We start from the raw sequence: 25,000 nt of genomic DNA, 5'->3' as shown, positions 1-25,000 counted from the left end.
ACACAAACACAAAATCTCATGACAGTCAAGGGCACAAATGCAAACATGCAGAACTGTTCACCTACACACATGTTCAGAACTGGACACACACACACACACACACACACACACACACACACATAGACAAATACACTCATTCCTTGCTAGAGCTCTCTGAGGGTTCAAACTTAAGGCAAATATCAAAGAGATCGGTTCTGACAGCTCTCTTGTATGGCTGATGATGTTGTAGGGATGGGTATTGATAAGTTTTTATCAATATCGATGGCATTATCGATTCTGCCTATCAATCCAATTCCTTATCAATTCTCTTATCGATTCCCGAAAAATTTAGGTGCACCCACATTTTTCATTGCATCGCCTTTAATGCCAAAAGGTCACCTTTTATCGCTCTCCTTTCATATAATGTGAATGATTTTTTAACAATAAGGCGTAGAAAAAGCTTGTCTTTATTTAAAACACAATAAGGAATATACATATTCTTTATAAAGAATTATAAAGATGTATAGCCTACAGTGTATATAATATAATATAATTCAATATATTCTAGATAGCCTACTGACATTTCTGATATTCATGACATTCATGACTATTCATATTACAACTCTGCCTCTTTAATTCAGCTGTCGGCTTGAAGCCTCAAATTGTAAACAAAGTAGCATAGTTGGCTATCTTATTATAGTCTACTGGTTGGACTGTTCAGTTTTCCCACGTGTGTTTAAGTTGCAAGGTAGGCTAATACTTTGTCTCCTTGGGACAGGCCCTTTTGAGTCTGGAAAACATTGAGATGATCAGTCAACTTGAATGCAAGAGTTTGAATCAAATTTGTTCAGTAGCCTACGCTATGATGCTAACCGAAATTAATTATAATGTCGCTAGTTGTCTTCTATGCGTCATTGCTTTCACGATTGTGAATGTGCATGTCGAGGGGCGGGTGTCGCGCACGAGAGAGGGAGAGGGAGAGAGAGCGGAGCAAGGGGGTTACTTATATACAGTTTGGCAAAGTTGCACGCATAGTCTACAATTAAAACTTGTGAAGGAAACGTATGCTTTCACCCGAGCAGCGTCAGGTGCACCTAGAATTATTTTCAGGCACACTCTTAAACATTTTGGGCGCATATGCACTCTGGAGCCCTGGACCGGGCAACGTTAGCCCCTCCGTAGTCTGTCAAGCACATTACACTCTTGGAGCTTAATCCCATGCTTCACAGACAAATGTTTTAACATATTGCTGGTATTACTACCCTTACACGATTTGACTTGTAGTATGAGTCGTCGCAGAGGGCGTGTAGTAACACAAAATTTCAGGAAAACCGGAAAAGGTCCGACGTCATGCAGGCTGAGGGAATCGTTAAGGGAATCGATAACAAAAAAGACGTACGATGTCGATGGAATTGATAAGTTAAACCCGGTTCCAAGACGGAACCGGTTATCGATGCCCATCCCTATGATGTTGTGTGTATTGCTGGTTATGCCAAAGTTCATGTTTTGACTCTGCTGAGTGTGTTAGTGTTTCTATGTGAGTGTGCACACAGGAAAATTATTAGTGTATTTAGACACTATAGTGTCAATTTTAAGAAACCATTCACCAGGCCTCACTATTTAGTGTGCTCTTCTTGTAAGATGTAAACTACCTTTTGAGTGTGTGGACATGTCAACTCGCTCAGAGCCAACTGACTAGTCTTACAGCCTCCTAATCCAAGGCCTGCTCCAGCAGTCAACACCAGCCCTTTGAGTTTCAGGTTCCAGTTTAGATCTTTTTGTTGTTGATGTTGGTCCGTATCGCCAAGACTAAACAAAAACAAAGGCGAAATGTCACAGCTGGCCCAGTTTGAGGAGTTGCAAATGCATGCAGGCTTAACCATTGCAGCGTGGGTCAGATTTAGTATAGCCAATTAACCAAAGGCAGAGAGATCACCTCAGGCTCTTTCTGTAACTCACTATTCCTATGTGACTTAACCTGCCCTAACACATCCTGAGGGCTTACGCTACAAAAGTGCAACCTAGTCCAATCACTTAAAGCGATACTTCAGTCCTTTCAAGCAAGTCCTATAAAACAGATTGTTTTCACGAAAGCTGTTTACAGCTGTTTGCAAAAGAAAAAGTCAGTTTTCTATTCTGCTGTCATCTCCCTTATTCAGCGCTGAGTGCCAGGGCTCTGTGTGCACGTCTCCCCCCGTCAGGCCTGTCAACCCCGGCAGCGCGTTGAACTTGGCCTCTGCTCTCTCTCTCTCTCCGCCGGCTCAGTCACGTTTAGCTCGTGGGCCTCTAAAGCTCGCCGGGATCACCGCGCTCAATTGGAGGACAGAAAGAGGGGCCATCTGGGCAGGGCTGACCCGGCGCTCGGAGAGCTCTAAGCAGACTCGCGGGGCTGGCAAGGGGCCCCTGGCACTGACCCCAGGGCCCGGGGAGCTGAATGGGAGCCTTGCCCCGGCTACCCAGGGGCCAGCAGCCGACAGCGGGGCCCCCTCCGCCCCTCCGATGACGGGCCCTTTGTGCGGGGTGTCTCTTCCCACACTCCCTCTCACCTCTGGGGAGGGAGGGGTTCTGCCGGGGGCCCAGCGCTCAGCCAGCGGGGCAGCAGCGCGGCTATAGGAGAGGAGAAGGAGCGGATAAGGAGAGGAGTGGACGACACAAAAAGGGGGGGGGGGGGTTTGTCTTGTTTTTGTTTGCCTTGTGTGTGGAGTCTGTGAAAAGCGTCTGGAGTTAGGAGAGGGATAGAGAGAGAGGGATAGAGAGAGGGGAGGGGTAGAGAGAAAGAGAGAGAGAGAGACAGAAAGAGAGGAGTGAAGAAGGGGAAAAAAGGAGGACTTGGCGGAGGCTCAGAGCACTGAACTGCACTTTTTGGGGGTTATTGGTGAACATGTGCTAAGCTCTGTGTTCAGACCTGCCCCCACGTCTGCTGTGGAGAATGAAAGTCAGGATAGACTGCTCTGGAACACAAACCTGCCCCCATGTCTGACGTGGAGAATGAAAGTCAGGATAGACTGCTCTGGAACACAAATGAGGTCTGCTAACCAAACTCTCCAGCACTGACTCACTGAAACCGTGAGGACGTGGCAGTGTGAGTGACAGTGAGTCTGTGGGACAGACAGTAATATTTATGCAACTGACAGACCTTCAGCTGTCACGGTTTGGTCTTCCTCAACATCTAGGAATGTCAGAGAGCCTCCGTGTAGTCGGTGACACCATAGCAACGGGCGCTCGGCTGAAGAGCGAGGGAAAGGAAAGGAGAGGAGAGAACGAGGACAGAAAACAGGAACAGACCAGACAGGCAGTTTGAATAAAGTGTAAACAAACAATAGAGAGGGTGGAGGCAGCTGGAATGCAAAGTGGAAGAAACAGACAAGAGAGAAAGAGAAAAAGAGAGGGAAGAGAGAGAAAGAGGAAGAGAGAGAGATACAGAGACAGAGTGAGAGACAAAGAGAAAGAGGAAGCTATGAAAATTCTGTTTTCTTTTTCGGCTTCTCCTTCCCTCCCTGGAGGCTGTCATCAATGCCAGTGGATGAAAGTCTGAACTTACTCACACACACACATCCAAACTCAGCCACTTCACTTCAGGAACACACTCCTTCCAGCCCTGAGCAAGTTCAGGTGCACAGTACGGTCTGAAAGGAGTGAAGTATTTCAAGGCAACTGATGTCCTGAATAACAGGAGATGAGGCCTACTGTATGTGTCACGATGAATTCTCTCTCAAGAATGGAACAGTAGGGTTTTTCGCTTCTTCATTCATACGCTCTTCAAGAACCATCTCTCACGCTGGAGGCTAAATGTGTTTCTGACTCACGGACAGCCTTGATGGACAGCGTGGTTCAAAAACCACCCTGCCTCCCTCCGTGTCCACCACCACCTACGGCCTCCTCACCATGGTAACGGATCTGAGATGGACATCCAATGAGGGCACGTGACACACACAGGCAGTTCACAAGAGGCGCCAAGTCCAAGCCGCTGGGACCGTTTAGTGACCAGCCAGCGTATCCTAGGGCAACAAGCCAGCATATCCTACGGCAAAAGGCCCTCAGCAACTAGTTGCCAGACATAAATCACTCCATCAAACACTCTGGACTAGCTCAGGAAGATAGAGATGTCCTGTTTTTTCCTGTATAAATGCACGACGGCGTCATCAGATTACGTTACATTTACATTGCATTACATCACATTTGGCTGATGCTTTTTAACCAAAGCGACTTACAACATGGTAAGCCGTTTAAGAGCGGCGTGGGTCTTTTTGAAGATGGAGGAGAGGGATGTCCCTGCTCTAGTAAGAACTGGTAGTGTGTCTAGATGAAAGGCACTGCTTGCTACATTACATACGGAGATGTACAGCCTACGACACTGTCCAAGCAGCTGGGAGGACTAGTGCGGTGGCAATGACATTTCATAGTAGAGTGACACGGTGTGCTCTTTCAGCTTTCCTGACTCTACTCCACCCCCACCCCCCCCCCCCCCCCCCCCCCACACACACACACCCCCCGTGTATGTTGTAGTTCTCCCCACTTAAGGCAGAATCTCCTGCTGTCAGCTCTGCTGGAGCAGAAAGAGGGAGGAGGTTAAAGAGCGCCTTTAAATATGCATCAACCTCAGCGATATCTGTGAAAAGGATGACAAGACATACACACACACACACACACACACACACACACACACCAAGAGAAACACCTACAGTATATGCAAAAAAACCACACGCATACATCCACAAACTCACAGTGCTCTGAAATACATAAACAGACATAGGCAAAGACACACAGACACACATACACACACACACACACACACACACACACACACACACACACATGCTTACACACACACACACACACACACACACACACACACACACACACACACACACACACACACACACACACATCAAGTAGTTGAGGCAGTGCTTTGTCTCTTTGTTTAAGTAAAGTGCATACTCCTTAACCTCCATGGAAATGAAGCCTGCTGTGGTTCATTAACTCTTCCACAGCGCTGCCACTACAGCAGACATGCTGACAAGTCACTCATTCTCCATCTCTCCTCCAGCACAGCATCTCCCTCTCTGGACCGCCCGTCACCCTCACTGGGCTCGCACTCATTTCAACATGTCAGAGGGAGAGAGAGACACAGAGAGAGAGAGAGAGAGAGAGAGGGAGAGGGAGAGGGAGAGAGAGAGAGAGAGAGAGAGAGAGAGAGAGAGAGAGAGAGGGGAGAGATAGAGAGAGAGAGAGAGGGAGAGATAGAGAGGGAGAGGGAGAGAGAGAGAGAGAGGGAGAGAGAGAGAGAGAGAGAGAGAGAGGAGAGAGAGAGAGAGAGAGAGAGAGAGAGAGAGAGAGAGAGAGAGAGCAGTATACAAATTTTAAGTTTAAGCGGTAGTGTGGAGCAAAGCCCAGAATGATAAATGCATATTCTATGAACACCACAAGCGCAGCACCCCTGCACACCCACCCACGCACACACACACACACACACACACTCACACGCATTCAGGCACACACGCACACACGCACGCACGCACGCACGCACGCACGTACACACACATACTGTACACACGCCTGCACACACACAAACACACACGCCTGCACACACACGCACACACGCATGCAGGCACGCACGCACGCACGTACACACACATACACACGCCTGCACACACACACACACACACACACACACACACACACACACACACACGCACACACACACACACACACACACACTTCAGGCCCCAGGCTGATTTTCTGTCAGACATTGTTCGGGGGGATTATGCAGTAGAGACATCTCATTCAGACTCCTGCTGTAGATAAAGTACACACTGAATGGGGAAACAGGATACATTTAATATTAACGCTAAATGTATTTCAAACAGTAATTGCTTAACATTTATGATAGGACAACTAAATTGAACTGAGAGGAATAGTTCGAGTTAACCAAGACGGTCTCTCATTATAACTCGGGAGCCGACTTTCCTCTGGATTGAACTTCAATCGCTGTTACCGAGAGACTCGGCGAGGCAGCGAGAGTGACTTCAACCCAAACACACTCGTGGTTATCAACGCATGCATAATCGCCCCTGACACAGTCTGACGTAACGCGCAGCTCCGGCCGGGCCAGAAACGACGTGCATTATTTAGAATGGCAAAGCAAACAGCGATCTCGGGCTTGGCTCTACCTCTCCCAGTGGATGCGCTGCTCGCAGTCACAGTCAGGGTCTGCCAGTTCGTCCACAAAGGGATATTCCGTGCACTATGCAATCTGAGGTTGTGATTCAAGCCGATTCTTTAATCTTCTCTTTTTCTGCATCCAATGCACATGATATCGGCAACAAGGGTACCCAACTGAAAATAATAGTGATTTGTTCCACGTTGAAATTAGACTATTTACAATAAGTAGAACTAATTTGCGTCTACACGGCCACGGTCATTTACTAAAACCGAAGATGACACCATTTGATAGTCCACATCTGGGGCACGGACAACATGACCTAGTGCACTCTGCACTGGCAAGTAGGAACATCATTTAAAAGGAAATTATATACAGTATATGCGCAATTATACATATGCTCTCTCTCTCTCTCTCTCTCTCTCTCTCTCTCACACACACACACCCCCCCCCCCCCCCCCCACACACACAGAAACGTTCGGCCACTCCTGTTGTGATTGACAGTGCTACGGGCTCGTGATGGATCCTCCTTCTCCACGTTCGTTCGCTCCGCGCGCCACTGGCTGAGCTCTACCAGTTCGCTCGCGCTGCTGAAGGCTTGGTAACGCAACTTTGCGCTCAGGGATGCGGGCTCGACGAGAAGCCTGATCATGGCTTTGTATTGGATATATTCGTCCATTTTTATCCTCTACGCTGTCAGACCGTGCCAAGGATTGAGGAATTATCCAGACAATGAAGGTAGGGTGAATTATGTGTTACTCTTTAAATCAGCGCTAGCGCGGCTCCAGTGGTGCCGTCAAACGAGCATAGGATGGAAGAACCTCCACACAACACCCACCAGTCAGAAGAAGTGTCAGTGTGGGTGCTGCGCCGGCTAATGTAATATCAACTTCGCCAATTACTATACGTATTATGGTTGACGGGGTTAAATTGTAACTGTGAGGTTTCGTAAACAAATGAGCGGGCTAATCGCTTTTTGAATGAAGGTACGAAACTTAGAGTTTGAGAGATCCTTTAAGTATTATGTCATGAAATGAAAATCCTGTGTATTTAGTTCCTATTGACTTACAAGTGCGTTACTTGTAAACAAGACTTAAGATTGAAAACGAGTCCCATTCTTATCCCGTTAGACAGCAACGTTCGTTCTGTGTTACGCAGAGAGGGCTATATCGTAGGCAGCAGAAGGCTGTAGCCTATTTCATTTGTCACCTAAAAGTAATCGACGTGAATATGACCATGGTTTCAACAATCGGGGATTGATTTAACTTGCAAATGTCAAAGTTGTGGATAAATGACAAATTAATGCATCCTTAGCACACTTGTCCATGCGCGTTTTTGTGTTGCCTAGGTTATTAGGCTTACATAGTTCACATATAATCATCAGCAAATTATTTGAGGGTTTTTCCCCATCTAAAACACATATTGTGTCTTTCAAAAGACAAAAGACAAGTAGCCTAAGAGGCAAGGCTATTTTGCTAGGCTTGCTACGGCAGGCTCTCCCTCCTAGGTCGCCTACTTCTATGGCATCTGTGATAGCCTATCCATTGAGCATACGGTAATGTGTCATAGCAAGACACTTCGTTCAAGAAAGGTTACTGGCGCCACGTTATAGCCTGAAATGCCTTAAAGCAATGGACTAAGTGTACATTCAATTACCTTTAAGTTGCGATGGGTCACCGGCTGCAAGTGCCGGCATCCATTAAAATACTCGTGTAGCCTTCAAGTTGTAAGGTACCAATTAAGCTAACATCTTCACAGACCTATAGTCAAAGGGTCAGTAATGTCTAATATGAATTAGAGTAGCATTGACAAATTCGCTTAACTGGCTTCTTTTCTCAAATCTAATATGGCCCAAACTGTTTGGTCGTCATTAGGTTTCCAAGTCAGGAAAAGAAAAAAAATCACTCGGACATGGATAGGGGTAACCTAAGTTTGGGGATCAAATAATCGATTGTTCTGATTGTGGTTTGTCCATTTTGACATTTATAAGATTGTCAACCGTATTGGTTAATGTTTTTATTGAGGGAGCAGCACCAACTTGTTATTATTCACCATTGAACCACTGAAAACATACAACAACTTGCACCTTATGCTGTTAGGATTCGTATTGATTGTGGTTCACTTTATAAGGGACTCGGGGACTACTGAAGGTTAAAATGGAGAGTAAAGTAAGCACCGCAAAATCAATGATAAGCTCACCAGGGTGTACTTTTCGTTGTGCTGCAGGCTTCAAAAGCAATACTCTCTCTCTCTCTCTCTCTCTCTCTCTCTCTCTCTCTCTCTCTCTCTCTCTCAGATGCACAACACACCATGCATTTTTGTAAATGACCAGTTGATAATGGCCAACTGGTCGCTGGACACTGATGAATGTCCTTATCAGACTGTATTAATGGAATTATGATGCACAATGTGCACTGAAAGAAAACATAATTAAGCAGTTACATGCTGTAGTTCCTGCCATCACCAGTAGGTGGTATTCCAGAAGCAGTGTTACATGTAAATGTTTTTTTTTTTTGTTTGGTGTGCGATAAGGTACCCAGGTGATGCCTCTTGTGTGTGGTGTGTCTGGAGCAAGAGTTTGAACAAGCAAAGCCTTTGATCTCAAACCGAATGTATGTGTTTGTGTTTGTGTTTGAGGTTGATGATCTCTTTTTTTCACTCTTATGGTCTATGGCCCACAGCTAAGTGGTTTACTATGGCAGAGGCTTCAAAATCAAGCCTTTGTTGTTGGAGAGCAACCCTGATTGAGGCTCTGACTGTTTCATTCTCCTCATGAGTGTCAGCGTGTCAGTGTTCTATGCTTCTCAGCACTTTTCTCTAGCACGCGCTGGAAGACAAAGGAGCATCGCTTGCAAAAATCACAACCGTCCATCCACCACCCGCCACTGGGCAGGTCCACCACACTGACCAAGTGATGTTGGCGAATGTGTGTCAGGGTGTGCCTCATGTTCTTTGCCTCCCTCATTTGGTTGAAATTCACTGACGAACAGCCAGGTGCTTTCTGGTTTGTTATCCCTTGCTGGGAGAGCCATTATGTCTCTGCTGCCACTGATTTCCAGACCCTCTTTGTGGTTTAGATATTTCCCCATGAGTTGCATGCTAAACTGTCTGCTTAAAATTCAGAGAGTAAGAAACTTCCCAAGGACTCACATTCACCAGAAAATGGATGTTGACACAGTCCGAATACATTTACCCAGATTATTGTGTTTTTTTGTTTTTTTTTGTCACCATTCCAGTCCACACAACAAATACTGATTTTCTTGTCCACTGTGTACAAAACCACCTGTTAAACACTGAATGGGGGTAGAGTATCTCACAAAATTATCTCAATCATTTTTTAAATGGTGCGGCAGCCAGCTAGGCATTGTGAGTGGATTATAGCCCCCTGGCTGTGCCTCTATACTCTGAGGGCATGGTGATGGAGCGCCCCTTATTAGCTCCTCTCTTCGCGCGGCCGCCCGCTGAGGACGGGCTCTCTTCTACGCCTTTGTTTCCTCGTCCTCAGAGTTGGGCCCGGGCGATTAGCATGAGAAAAGCGCTCCCTTTATTCCCCAGCTCAGCCTGACTCAGAGGCCTGGTCTTAAAACCAAGGGCCCCTGGTCCTTCCAATCTCCGGGCAGGGACGAATTGAAGGGCTCGGCGTATAGCAAACTTGGATCCGTTTCCCCCACCCCCCCTTCTTTTCGTTTTTTGTTTCAGGGGTGGTAATGAAGGCAGCGGGTCTTTGTGTGGGTTGCTTGGGGTTTCTCTCATGTTGAGAAAAAGGAGCCCCAGATTTGGTCCTCGAACACCCTCATTTGCACTTATATTGGGAGGGTTAAGAGGGTCGCCGTTTGTTGACAGATTTTGGCGGCATGCTAATTGGACGGGGAGAAGAAAAGGTACATTGATGATGACATTATGAGCGGAGGGGTTCAGAAGTGACCGGCTGGAAATTGCCACCAGTTGTTTATTCAATTCCGCAGTCATTTCAGGCCAGTGCCCAAAAGTAGTCAAACTTAAGTAGCTAGAAAATCCCCTCGAGCCGAACTGAAGAATTCTCCTGCTTTTTTATGGCTCTTGGATGCCGAACAGTGTTTTTGGCCTCTTGGAATCACTGCGGTTCAGACGAGAATAAACAGAACACACTGGCAGGCACGAGAGGCGGTCAGTCAGAGCGACTGTGGAGCAATCGAGCGTCCAGCGCCAGTTGTGGTTTTGGCGTTTCGGGGCTAGCCCGGCCAGTGGGCTGAGGGCGGTATTGTTTCAGCTGCCCCCCGTGCAGGTTTTCCTCTCCCTCCTGATGCACTCCATTCGGCGGTTCGATACTCAAGCCGGGAGGACGCCGGCTCCAGAAAAAGGCAGCTGACCCTTGCTGCTTCGGCAAACAGCGTATAGTCTTACTCTCCATCCCTTCCTCGTCCGCCCCGGAGCTTGTGCGAGCCCCTCCCGAGATCAAAGGCCCTGTTTGAGGGGGAAAGGGCCAGTGGGGCCTGGGGTGTCTGACAGATGAGACAAGAGCAGAGAGAGGGAGTGATGCACTGCCAAGGAGCGTGTCTGCTCATCAAAACCCTGCAAGGCAGCGCGGAGACAGGGAAGGATTTCATTGTTTTATTCTCCTCGTCTTCCGCTCCTTTATTCCCCTCTTCGGTTCTGGAACACAGGGAACATTCCCGTCATAGCTCCCGCCGGCTATGGTGGTGCAGTTTCTCGGCTGAGTCGTTTTTTTCCCCCAAAATTCTGTGTGAGGGTGGTCCTCTTTCGCTTGGCTCAGACGCTGGCCAGATCCGATTTCTGCTTCGCTCGAGAAATTGGACACTGCGGGGTCACAGGTCATCCACCACCAATCCGATGGTCTGGTTTGACCTTTGCATTAGTGCATGGCCATTATAGATGTTGTCGTCTAGCACGGTGTCATGGTGTCCAAACTGTCTGGGTTGGTAAAGTAAATGTGTTCTGGTTAAAGGTATCCGCACAGGAAGGTCAAACTGTGTGTGTATGAGTGTGTGAGTGTGTGTGGTCGATATTTGTCTGGGCCCTCTAGAAGTCTCTGTCTCATATATCGTGTCACACAGCCTTATTCCAAAATTGAGCTTTTCTGGTGTGTCAACGCTCGACACAAAATCAGATTATTATGATCTATTCCTACATAAGACAAATATTAAATTGAACTCTTTGGTGTAATTTAATTGATTGTGTTTACTGTGAAGAATAGACACTAAACACATTCAGAGTAGAATATCTGTCTGCAAATGTACCCTTTGTAGAAATAAAAGATGTTACAAATCTTGTTTTACTGTTGGCTCCATTAATACATTATAGATAACTCCTGAAATATGCTCGCAGGGCTTGAGAGAGAGCTAGTCTGGCTGTCAGCGATCACAGTGAAAGCTTCATCTTTTCTGGGTCAGGGAGCATCAGAAGGAGTCTTTGGCGAGGGGCGCGTAGGCGTAGCAGGGTGGCGGGGATCTGTGTTTTGAGATGATGACATCACCACCCCGGGGTCCTGAGGTGAACGGCGCGTACCCAGCGGCTAATTGAGTCTGGTGTTGCTTAGCGTTGTTACCGCTGTTACCTCGCCTGGTGTCTCCCCCGGGACCCTCTCCACGGCACGCTTTGAGCTGTGTGCAACCCTAGACCTGGTTAGGAGCCAGGGGGACTTAATGAGGTACACATATGGAACCAGATGCAGTTGTACGCTTCAATCTACGTGCCATATATACAGCCCAACCACAAACAGATGGAGAAAATGGTTGTGATGTGATGGCAGGTGTGTTCAGACATGTAGCAGAGATCTAGTGTGTGTGTGTGTGTGTGTGTGTGTGTGTGTGTGTGTATTTTTATGTGGGAAGGGATGTTTTATCAGCACAGATCCCCAAAGGACTTCCCATCACCTCCTCTGTCGTGGGGAGGAAAATGTAGACTTTGCTCTTTTTCCTGCTGTGTCCAACGCAAATGTGTTCCCTTCACTCTTCCCACTGTCCCTCCCCGGCAGCTCTGAGTGTGTGTGTGTGTGTGTGTGTGTGTGTGTGTGTGTGTGTGTGTGTGTGTGTGCTTGCGTGTGTGTGTGTGTGTGTGTGTGTGTGTGTGTGTGTGTGTGTGTGTGTGTGTGTGTGTGTGTGTGTGTGCTTGTGTGTGCTTGTATCTGTGTGTGTGTGCGTGTGTGTGTGTGCCTGTATCTGTGTGTGTGTGTGTATGTGTGTGCTTGCGTGTGCCTGTATGTGTGTGTGTGTGTGTGTGTGTGTGTGTGTGTGTGCTTGCGTGTGCCTGTATCTGTGTGTGTGTGTGTGCTTGCGTGTGCCTGTATGTGTGTGTGTGTGTGTGTGTGTGTGTGTGTGTGTGTGTGCTTGCGTGTGCCTGCATGTGTGTGTGTGTGTGTGTGTGTGTGTGTGTGTGTGTGTGTGTGTGTGTGTGTGTGTGTGTGTGTGTGTGTCTCTTCTCACCGTCCCTCTCTGGCAGCTCTGGCTGGAGCTCGACAGTCATCTATATATTATCCGCCCACTGCTGACACGCGCTATTAGCCGGGGAAATCATCCTGACCTTCCTCTTAATCATCTCCATGAGTGCCTTTTGTTGGACGAGACACTCTGGGAGGGCCTTTTCTCGGTCCTTCCTGACCTGCATGCCCCGTTCACATCTTGAGAGAAGACTATGGTGGTGTTTCTCTTTCACTCTGTCGCTTATTTTTTATTAGGCACACTTTTTTATCCGACTGCTTTGTTTGCAGTTTTTTTTGTCAGCTGTATATTATGCCAGTCAGTCACTGAGTGATTGTCGGATTGCTGGATGCTAGGAAGGCTTTATTTAAGGAGTGTGTGTGTGTGTGAGGAGGAGGTTGGGGAGGGATGTGGATGAGTATGTTTGTGTGTGTGTGTGTGTGGGGGGGGGGGGGGGGGGGTTGATGCCTCCTGGATGTCTCTCAGCTTGAGAATCTTCCCTCTGATAGCTTATCTGATTGACTCGGGATCTGGGGGTCTTGCACGCTGTGATAACTCTGACAGGCCTCTCTCGTAATCACGGATATCTCGGGAGGAGCCGCGGTTCCTGCCTGTGAGCGGCATCCTCGTGGACAACGGCCAAAGATAATACATCTCCCGAGACCACACATCAAGACTTCCTGTCATCACTCGCTTTTTTATTGACTTTCATTTTTTTGTTTGCTGCTTTTCCTTTTTTCCGCTGTGTGCAGTCTGCGGTCTGCAGCCTGTCCGAACATTCCTCCCACCCAACAGTGTTGCCGTGGAGACGAGGCCAAAAAATGCAGAGTGGCGTCGGAAGAGGCGAGGCGAAGAGGGTTACCGTGGAGATGAGGCGGAATAGTGTAAAGTGACGGCAGAATAGTACGTAGTCGTAGTGACGGCGGAATAGTGTGTAGTAGATAGTGGAACAGTGCTAGTGAGAGGAATGTTACCAAGGAGCTGAGGCGAAATAGTGCATAGTGGCGGTGGAAGAGTGCGAGTGAGAGGGGAGTTGCGGGGGCTTTGGGTCGTGGGGTTTGCAGGCTGTTAGATGTCTAGTGTGAGGCCAGACAGTTGTGTGTGTTGGGGAGCCCACTGGGCCCGGTTCTGAAGTCTGGCACTGACAGGACGGATGTCCCTCTAGGCCCAGCTGGGAGAGATGAGCCCCCGTGGAGCTTCGCTCGGTTCTGTCTCTCGCCGTCCTTTCTCTCGATCACTCGCTCGCTCTCGCTTTCATTTTATTCTCCGCTCACTCCCAGCATGCACTGGGCCTTCCCATAGGAGCAGGCCTATGACTTTGCTTTGACTTTGATTGACAGCGGTATAGCCGATTCAGATAGCGCTTGTCTCAGAATCTCTCTCTACCAACACGTGTTGTATTCAGCACAGACAGTACAGGAGCATTTTGTTTGCATATCAGAGAATGTATAGAGCACCTCGTAGCACTGTAACAGAACTATAATTCTAACTACTCCTCTACCTCCTCTTGACAAATCTGAGACTTCATACATGGCTGGCTGCAAAGTGAAAGATCGGAAAGGCCTGAAAAAAGCGCAATACATTCATTTAGGCAGATGAAGCATGATCTCACCTTATCAGACACTGGGAAGCCACGCCAGGACACCATATTCGTTCTCTGCGGAGACCGAAGAATTTTCGCTGAGGTGAAACATTGTGCCTAGGCAGCATTAAGCGCTAATGAGTCATTTCTCAGGCTGTTAATAATACGAGAATGTTATGATGCACCCTGATGTTCAGTCTAGACAACAAACAGCTGCTGTTTGAAAACATGCCCTGAGGTTTGCTCAGTGTCAGTGCTAAGCTACCCTACACTTATGGAAAATTAAAGTTAACATTTCACAGCTGCTAGGACCGAGAGAGACAGATTTCTTTTAAAAACATGTGCACTCCACTCCTTCTGTTGGGCCATTTACAACATCTCGCGTCTCTTGGGATTGAGAAGTGAGTGCAGTGTGAAAGAGCTGCACTCTGCGCGATAACAACACTTTGAAAAGACTCCAGAAGTGAGATGGGTCCTGGTCTCAGCGCTAATGGAGTATGCCAACACCCCTCCATTGTTTGGTTTGGGGAAATGTGCCGTGTTATTGCACAGAAGGAAATCTGTGGATGACACATAAATATGCACAAGAATATGTACAACCCCCAGTCGATATCCACAGAGGAAAATGCTATTTTGTTATCTGCTCCTGGAAATGCAACAGTGACGTTGAACTGAATGATCAGAATGGAAAGTGCTTTCACATCTACAGTATGATACTGTGGGCCAGATGTACTAAGAATAGCGTTCGTAACGTTTTTAGCGCCAAGGCCAACACGCAGAAAGCACACGCTAAGATACTTCAGTTTACGTCCTATTTACCAATCCTGAAATTCGTTGGGTAATCTGCGCCGTTCTCCGCCCCCTAACGCAGTTTGCGAAGGACAACAACGGAACGACACTTCAATCAGAAGCGCAGTTGAATGAAGTTAACCGATGACAAAATTAAAAGGAATCCGACGTTTAGCGATCATGAAATAATACAATGCATAATGTCAACAAGCAGGAAGATAATTTAGAGCAGTAGTTCTACTCGAACTAGGCTTACTTGTGCACGTAGGCTATGGAAGATTTATCAAATCTAACAAGCAGGAAAGTTTAAGCGGATGGCGTGAAAGTGAAAGTAAACATTCGAAAAGCCACCGAAAGTTAAGGTTGCTTTTGATGTAGTACAAAGACGCAAAACTGGTGGTCTAACTAGCGATTTTGTTGTCTTTGAATGATTCTCTTATAGATGCATTTAACAGCAAATCGCATTTAACACCTGCTTTTACAAGGCGGAAATATTTAGGCGCAAAATAGACGTGCGCTTTCATGGGCAGTTTTAGTACATACAGGGGAATACATAATTAGGCGCATTTAACGCTTCTCCTCCCATCTTTTTACACGAACCTCCTACTATCAGCTGACACTCCCATAAATCCATATGCATGAGACGGAAAAGCGCAATTTGCCATTTTCAGCTCCCGCGACAGGCAGTCTGCGCCTTCACCTCATTGCGGCTTGTTAATACATACCTCGCCATCTTTCTATGCGCACGTTGCGAAACAAATACGCCTGAAGTGGGCGCAAAAGCGTTAGTACATCTGCCCCTGAGTGTTTAGAGAACACATTTAGCTACATTTAGAACATAATGCATTTTGCTGATGCTGTCTGTACCATGTAGGTGTATTTGCCCACACACACACACACACACACACACACACACAGCTAAAGAGAGAGAGAGCGAGGGAGAGATAATAAAGTGAGAGAGAAGAAAAGACCAAAAGAAGGAGACTTCAAATCTGTTCTTTCTCTCGTTGTCACTGTTTTCCAGCAAGACGCCTGCATCCACTGAGTGAGAGTGTGAGTCACTCACTCAGTTTAGTGGATCACAGGGGAGATTGTGTGAGTGTGTGTGTGTGTGTGTGTGTGTGTGTGTGTGTGTGTGTGTGTGTGTGTGTGTGTGAGAGCTGGAGAGGTAGAGGTACATGTAGCTCCACGCGAGGGGAGGGAGATGGAAGAGGAGGGACTTGAGGTTTGGATGTGATTAAAAATTAATCACGGCGGGTCGGCAGGCCTGTAATTGGTTTGGATGGGAACGGAGTGGGAGAGGAGAGGAGAGGAGAGAGGGAGAGGAGAGAAGAGGAGAGGAAAGGAGAGGGAGAGAGAAAGAGAGAGGAGAGGAGTGGAGGGAGCAGAGAGGAGAGGAGTGGAGGGAGCAGAGAGGGAGAGGCGAGGAGTAGAGAGGGAGCAGAGAGGGAGAGGAGAGAGGAGAGGAGAAGGAGAGAAAGAGGAGAGGAGAGACAGGAGAGAGGGAGAGGACAGAGGGAGAGAGAAAGAAAGAGGGATAGAGGGAGAGAGAGAGGCAGCAGTGGAGGAGCCTGGGGCCTGGTGGAGAGGCTGCTGCGCTGATATAAATAACTCTTCTATTTTAGCCTCTCCCAGCTCTCTCTCTCTCTCTCTCTCTCTCTCTCTCTCTCTCTCTCTCACACACACACACACACACACACTCTCTCTTACCCTTTATCCTCTCTGACATATTGTCTGAGGATGAGATTTTCTAGTGTACCAGACAGTGGTTGCATAGCACAGCATAGCTCATCATAACTGTTAGCTGAAGTCTCGAGATAAGCATAGTATACCATACACTACAGTGTCTGTTCATCTGTAATGTACTGTACTATCATCATTCATCCACAATCATGTACTGTACGTCATGCAGCTTTCAAATTTGGAAGTGGTGCTCATTCATGAACCATGCTGCAGCTGTTGATGGAGCGAATGTAGAATGCTACATACTGTACATGATGTTGATAATAACTTGTTGTGTTTTCTCTCTCCTTCTCCCTCTCTCCCTCCCCAACCTCTTCTGGTCTCTGTGTGTTTCTCAGTTACGCTGCTGGACTCTGTGTCGGCGTTGGGTGACCTGGGCTGGGAGGCCTACCCAGCGGAGGGGGTGAGTAGCGCCAGTCTGACTGACAGTAATGGCTTCTGCAGACACAGGTCACGTCCTGAAGTTCATTGGCTACAAATATGTTTCCACCACCCCCCCCCCCCCCCGTGATCCGCAACCCGAGGGCCTAACACAGTGAGGCAGGGATCCGGTCTATACACACACTAGATAAGAAATGGCATTTCTTCAGCAGGCTTATGGTTTTATCCAGGGGAATTACAGCTGAGGAGACATACAGTACAGACAAGACTGCAAACAGTACAGATCAAGAGCCGCCCTGGCTGTTATCGCGATGTGTTTACGCGCTGGCATTAGATGTTCTGAGCTGCGCGACGCGTGTGAACAGCAAATCAAATTGCGGCTCAAGTGCTCTCGGAGGGCAATTTCGGACTGGACGGAGCGGAGGCTTGGATAATGGGCATGCTGTGTTCTCATCACCCTCCGAGCTCTCCCGACACGTATGGCGTGGCGGTGGGCGAAGCAGGCTGGCCGGTGCCACGCTCGCCACGGTGGACGTCGCCCGTGAATGTGAGCGGGCATCAGTCATCAGGCATCACGCCCCCTCAGGGCTCCTGTATGGCTGTGTGATGGGAATGGGCTTTGTGAGTCCTGCTGCATTATTATCCATGGCAGCATCATGCAGCACTCACGACCCTCCCTCCCCCCTCACACACACACACAGCTCAGCGAGAGCCTCTCAGGGTAGCAATGACCCATTTTTTCTCTCGAGACGAAACATGGCAGCCGGCGGCGCTGCATTCGTCGCAGTGGCGGCAGCTTCTGATTAGGCTCTCTTGATTACCGCCAACACACACACACACACACACACACACACACACACACACACATACACATACACACACACACACACACACACAGCCAACACCTGAGGAGGCAGCCACCCTCTCTCACCACCACCACCACCACCACCTCCACCGTGGGGTTGGCTCACCGGGGTGTCCGAGACGAGGAGCTCGTTTTCGGGGAAAGATCTCTCTGAGGCCTGCAGGAAGTCAAGTACATCCCCCGCCCCTTCCTCCATCACATTCACCCTGCATGCAGCAGGAGGTCCTTCTTCATCAAACACTTTTGTTACAGTCAAAAATCCTTGATGAAAATTTGATGCTGGATTATACCAGACAAGCAAACAGCATTCTCTCTCTCTCTCTCTTCCTCTCTCTCTCTCTCTCTCTCTCTCTCTCTCTCTCTCTCTCTCTCTCTGAGTGTTCTCCTTCCTCTGGAAGTCTTTTCTCCGCTGGAAAGTAAATCTTGGGACCACTGGGAAAGCTTGGTGAATTGGAAAGGCATCATTAAGTGTCAAGGCCATCAGATGTTGTAATATGCACATACATTTGAAAACTCTTTGGATTCGAACATTTTTGAAAAGGATTCTGGAGTAGTCCTTATTATTATTATTTTTTTCACAACCAGCGACATTGCTCTCCCTTCAGGCTGACATAAAGGCAAAATGGGCGCTGTTAATGATGGTATAAAAGTGGCACTACAGAGCCATCACTTGGCCCTGTCAGAATGTTCTGAACACCGACAAAAATGTGCTCCTCTGGGAGAGAATAAATGCACTGAGCTGAGCTGAGGTGAGGTGAGGCGGCATCCATTCCCCCCATCCCCCCTTCCATCCATTCCCCCATCCCCCCATCCCCCCTTCCATCCATCCCATCCCATCCCCCACCCAGCCTCTCCCCTCTCTGCCCCTCTCCGTTGCCGCGGCAAATGACCCATTCTCACCCGGAGCGTTCGGCCGCCAGAGCCCCCTGTGACTGACAGCCAAATCTCGGCGCTCTGATTGGTGGCCCGGATGTTAACGCGATGCATCCGCCCGCTTCTGGGTCACTACCTGTCAAGTGCACTCCCGCCTCACATGGCGCCGGCAATTTCTGTCAACACCACCCACCTCCCCCGACCCCCGACCCCCACCCTCGCCCCCGACCCCAACCCCTGCCTCCCTCTTCTCCCGGAAACACAGTTGCAGAGTACTCTGAAAGAGAAAGAGGAGAGTTGGCCTCCTCCTCTGGCTGTGTGGATGTGGAATGTCTGACAGCCACATGTGATTTAGTACTGTGTGGACGTGGTCGGGCACTTGTGGATAGGAATTTCATGTTTGCATTTCTAACGCCCTTTTGTGCTTATTTATGATATTTCCCTCTGAAACACGCTCTGAATGTAAACGCTGTAGCCTCGGTGGCTGCCACAGAGTCTCGTGGAAACTATGGAAACTGGCATGCAGAGCATTTTTGTTATGACTTCACTGTCGTAACAACAACACAAGCATAATTAAAATCTCGTTAAATTAAATTAATTGCGATTTATTAACGTTGTTAAGTCAAACACCAAAAGGTAAAAGAGGTAGTAGGACCTTACTGCTGTGTTTATGAATTGTTAGTGACGGCGTGTTTTTTTTCCGTTGTATCATCCGCAGTGGGAGGAGATTAGCGTGATGGACGAACGGAACACGCCTATGCGCACCTACCAGGTGTGCAACGTGATGGAGGCCAGCCAGAACAACTGGCTGCGCACGGGCCTGATCCCTCGCCACGGCGCCCAGCGCGTCTACGTGGAGATCAAGTTCACGCTGCGCGACTGCAACAGCCTCCCCGGCGTGCCGGGCACCTGCAAGGAGACCTTCAATGTCTACTACCACGAGTCCAACTCGGAGACGCCGCCGCCGCTGCGGCACCTGCGCGAGAGCCAGTACGTCAAGATCGACACCATCGCGGCCGACGAGAGCTTCACGCAGACGGACGTGGGCGACCGGGTCATGAAGCTCAACACGGAGGTGAATGAATGAATGAATGAATGAATGAATATATACTTTTTTGATCCCGTGAGGGAAATTCAGTTCTCTGCATTTAACCCAATTTAACCGAATTAGTGAACACACAGCACACAGTGAACACACAGTGAGGTGAATCACACATTAACCCGGAGCAGTGAGCTGCCTGCCCAACCAGCGGCGCTCGGGGAGCAGTGAGGGGGTTAGGTGCCTTGCTCAAGGGCACTTCAGCCGTGGTGGACTGGTCGGGGATCGAACCGGCAACCCTCCGGTTACAAGCCCTATGCGCTAACCAGTACACCACGGCTGCCCCCACAGGTGCGCGACATCGGCGGGCTGGCCAAGCGCGGCGTCTACCTGGCCTTCCAGGACCTGGGCGCGTGCATCGCGCTGGTGTCCGTCCGCGTCTTCTACAAGCGCTGTCCGCTGGCCGTGCTCAACCTGGCGCGCTTCGCCGACACCGTCACCGGCGGCGACTCGGCGCTGGTGGAGGTGCGAGGGGCGTGCCTGGAGGACGCCGAGGAGCTGGAGCCGCCCAGGATGTTCTGCAGCGCCGACGGAGGCTGGCTGGTGCCCATCGGGCGCTGCGTGTGCCGCCCGGGGTTCGAGGAGGTGGACGGACACTGCCAGCGTGAGTGGACTTTTATTTTTTTGTTTTAAGATGGAATGAGTGCTTTTACTCTGTGTAAGCGCTGCTCTGATAACTAAGCACTCCTCTGGTCCACGTGCACAGCTCCATTAATGGTTGTATTGACAGGTTTCTATTTCTAATTGTTGTATTGGGAGGTTTCTATTTCTAATTGTTGTATTGGGAGGTTTCTATTTCTAACAGTAGTATTGAGAGATTTCTTTTTCTAACAGTAGTATTGAGAGATTTCTTTTTCTAAGCTGTATTGAGATATTTCTATTTCTAACAGTAGTTATCTATTTCTAATGGTTGTATTGACAGGTTTCTATTTCTAATGGTTGTATTGGGAGGTTTCTATTTCTACAGTAGTATTGAGAGATTTCTTTTTCTAACAGTAGTATTGAGAGATTTCTTTTTCTAACAGTAGTATTGAGATATTTCTATTTCTAAGTTGTATTGATAGGTTTCTATTTCTAATGGTTGTAATGAGAGGTTTCTATTTCCAACGGTTTCATTGAGAGATGGATTTCTAGTAAATGCTTTCTGGTGGGGCCACGAACTGTGCAAAGAATTTGACTCCGACATGATTCAAGCAATTACTACAGAGAACCTTATTAGTGCTCTGGTAGGATCAAACATAATTGCTTTTACAGGCAAGACCGTGTCATATATACAGTACATACCCCAGGCCATATCAATAAACAACTGCTGCATATGCTTTACTAGTTTAGAGAGCACAACTGTCGGAAATGAAGAAGTTTGGATTCTTTTCTGAAATGGCTGAATGTAAAAGCCATTATGTATGGGCTTAATTGGTAGCATATACATTCCCTGCTGTTCTGATGAGACTGAAGCATCCTGTGGGCAGAAGCTTATGAGTCGTCTGTTGGGAGTTGTTGCAAATGCACACTGAAATTGCTCTTAGTCCACCCACCTCAGGCTTACACTGCATGTGTGTGTGTGTGTGTGTGTGTGTGAGAGAGAGAGAGAGAGAGAGAGAGAGAGAGAGAGAGAGAGAGAGAGAGAGAGAGAGAGACAGAGACAGAGAGTGTGTGTGTGTGTGTATGAGAGAGAGAGAGTGTGTGTGGGTGTGTCGGCGTGGGAATGTGCATGTGTGTGGGTGTGTCGGTGTTGGAGTGTGCATGTGTGTGATTGTGTGTGTATGAGAGAGAGAGTGTGTGTGTGGGTGTGTCGGCGTGGGAGTGTGCGTGTGTGTGTGGGAGTGTGTGTGTGTGTGTGTGTGTGTGTGTGTGTGTGTGTGTGTGTGTGTGTGTGTGTGTGTGTGTGTGAGTGTGTGTGTGTGTGTGTGTGTGTTTGTGTGTGTGTGTGTGGGAGTATGTGTGTGTGTGTGTGTGTGTGTGTGTGTGTGTGTGTGTGTGTGTGTGTGTGTTTGTGTGTGTGTGTGTGGGAGTATGTGTGTGTGTGTGTGGGAGTATGTGTGTGTGTGTGTGTGTGTGTGTGTGTGTGTGTGTGTGTGTGGATTGTGCCTTGCTGGGTTCTGAGCACGAGTCAGAGGATATCATTCAGGTTCAGTGCTGCTACAGCAGCTCCACTGACACGCCAGACGACTCTAACAAGGGGATGGAGCTGATGCTGCTGGAGGGTGGACTCACACACACACACACACACACACACACACACACACACACACACACACACACTCACACGCACACTATCACACTCACACACACATACACACACACACTATCACACTCACACACACACACACACACACACACACACACACACACACACATACACACACACACACACACACACACACTATCACACTCACACACACGCACGCGCGCACACACACACACACACACACACACACATACACACACACACACACTCTAACAAGAGGACAGAGTTGATGCTGGAGGGTGGAGTACTCTGCTGCTGATGCTGCTGCTGCTGTGATGGGTCTATGTGATGGGACACACACACACACACACACACACACAAATACTGTATGTCAGCCCCTGCGTGTTGTGTGGAGTGCTGTGTCGTGGGAGGGCATCGCAGCCGGAGGTGAGAGATTATTGTGATGTGACTTTCCCCCCGTCGATAGCGTCTCCTTGACACTCGCTAATCCGCCCTCTCCGTCACAGTGGGGAATAAGAAAAATAAAACTGTGTGTGTGTGTCCGTCGAGTGTCGGAGCGCCACTTTTTTTCACAGCTCCATGTCTTTGTCTCCCACACAATGCAATCACGGCAAACAAGTGGCAATTAGACAAGCCCGGCACCAGGCAGCCTGCCCAAATCGGAGTGGGACGAGATCGCGTTGATTGTTGTTTATTGTTGTTTATTGCCGGTTGTCATGACGAATGACAACAGCACACACTGCACACAGCATCCTCTCCGCAGCTCTGCCCTTTTGTCAGATAGTGTTACGGTGGTCTGTCGGAGCCCTGACACTAGTCATTTGAATGATTGATGGCCATCAAATGTCAACATGCCATGGGGATATCGGATAGCATGGCGTTGTTGTCAGTGAGGGTCGTTGATGGCTCCCAATGCAGTGTTTTTAGATTATCATCTGATATGCTGCTATCCTTAGTTGGCTGACACAGTGTGTAATGTTCAGGCTAACTTCAGGCTATCAGGCTAACTTCAGGCTAACTTAACATCCCTTGGGCTCTTTGGGATCCATCTTTGCGCTCCTGAAGTCTGAGCTGCTGATGTGAGGTCTGGCCCTCGGCGTCTGGCCAGAGAGATTGCGTGGGTCTTATAGGGCGCACTCACACTGGACACGGTTCACTTGTACCGTGCTGGAGTACTGTACGGTTCCCTCCCATTCTTGGTCCGCAGTCACACTGCGTGTTATCAAGTTGTACCCAGGCACGAGTGAGCTGCTGTGCTCTAGAATCTCTCCTTTGGCATGACAACAAGCCCAACTGGACCGTGCCCAAGTCTACCTCCTCAAGCGGACCTGGGCACAGATAAGCATACCGTTCCCGGGCATGGTGAGGAGCGATCACACTGGTGAAACAAAGTGGACTTTGGCTCAGACTTTGGCGTTCAAACGTACTCGGGTACGGCACAGATGGCATAGTGTGAGTACGCCCTTAAAGACTGGTGCCGTTCTGTGGAAGACTAGTCGCAAAGAATGCAGAATGTCTACCCAGCTGCTGCCGAGCTTCCATGCTAGCAATAGCTACCACGCTGCTAGCGGTAGCTGCCATGCTAGCTGCCATTGATGACTGGTGCTTCGGTGAGAGCTGTGCAGGAATCCAGGGCTGGTCCCTAATGATGGAGGATCTGTTGCTAACAGAAGTCCACAGGTTCACAGATCAAGAGCTCTGTTGGTGGCCCAGTGTCACCTGGTTGAACTGTACTGAGTCACCATGCTGTACATTGGGGCTCCGTGCTGTACACTGGGGCTCTGGACTGCAGAATGACTACAGGGATTTATGGTTGATAGCTTACTTTGGCTTTGTGTGTTTGGCTTCTCTTTGTGTGAAACACAAGTGGCAGTAGTGCAGGAAAATGCCCCAAATGAAAGTAAATGTAGGCACCTTATCTCACATTACCATGAGAAGTGAGATGTTGATGTGTGTGAGTAACTGCTCCAGGGGCCGCTCCACAGCCTGCACAAGAGTGCTGTTTTGTTGTGCTGTCTCCCTCATCAAGTTCTGATTTGAATAATGAAACAACGACACACACACACACACACACACACACACACACACACACACACACACACACACACACACACACACACACACACACATACACAATCACAGACACAGACACACTCACACACACACACACACACACAGACACACACACACACACACACACACACACACACACACAAAGACACACACACACTCACAGGCACCCAGGACATTATTATCATTAATGGTATTCTCCAATCGAATGTGACAAATGAGCCAGTTAATCACGATGCCATTGAGAGTGAGTGGTAAGAGGCAGGGAGGGTGAGGTGGGGGGGAGGTCGGGGGGAGAAGTGGCTGGCGTGGGGAGCTCCAAAAAGCTTTCTGTCCTTTTGTTGCACTCTGGCATCTCACGAGGCAGATAAAGGCACAGCTCTCCTCTCCTCTCCTCTCCTCTCCTCTCCTCTCCTCTCCTCTCCTCTCCTCTCCTCGCTCTCTCTCTCTTGGAGGGATCCGAGCAAAATGAGCCAGATAAAATGACCGCCAAAGCGGCCCGCTCACTCAGAAACAATTCATCCTGAACATCCAAAAGGTCACCGGCTCCCCTCGGAGAACGTCTGGTTTTCAGGCATGTGCGCTTGCTTGTGCAAGTTGCAATGTGTGTGTTTGTTTGTATGTGATTTCAGATGTACCCTTTATGGTTGTTATGGTCAGTGAAGTGCATTTGTGTGTGCGTGTGTGTATGTGTGTGTGTGTGTGTGTGTGTGTGTGTGTGTGTGTGTGTGTGTGTGTGTGTGTGTGTGTGTGTGTGTGTGTGTGTGTGTGTGTGTGTGTGTGTGTGTGTGTGTGTGTGTGTGTGCGTGTGTGCGTGTGTGTGTGTGTGCTGAA

At 48.6% G+C, this 25,000-nt stretch overlaps 1 protein-coding gene across 1 annotated transcript in view; it reads left to right on the top strand.

Annotated features, from left to right (window-relative positions):
- Window positions 1–6,782: 6,782 nt before the first annotated feature.
- The window catches only part of ek1 (eph-like kinase 1), an 88,499-nt gene continuing 70,281 nt past the window's right edge, over window positions 6,783–25,000 (top strand). The window contains exons 1-4 of the mRNA XM_062520888.1: window positions 6,783–6,877; window positions 17,008–17,072; window positions 19,507–19,863; window positions 20,179–20,491. Coding sequence (XP_062376872.1) covers window positions 6,790–6,877; window positions 17,008–17,072; window positions 19,507–19,863; window positions 20,179–20,491 — 823 coding nt within the window. The 5' untranslated portion in view covers window positions 6,783–6,789. The remainder of the gene's footprint in view (window positions 6,878–17,007; window positions 17,073–19,506; window positions 19,864–20,178; window positions 20,492–25,000) is intronic.

This window comes from Sardina pilchardus, chromosome 19 (genome assembly GCF_963854185.1).
Source record: "Sardina pilchardus chromosome 19, fSarPil1.1, whole genome shotgun sequence".
Lineage (NCBI taxonomy): Eukaryota > Metazoa > Chordata > Actinopteri > Clupeiformes > Clupeidae > Sardina > Sardina pilchardus.
The sequence above is the reverse complement of the archived record's forward strand: the minus strand, read 5'-3'. Positions and strand labels throughout refer to the sequence as shown.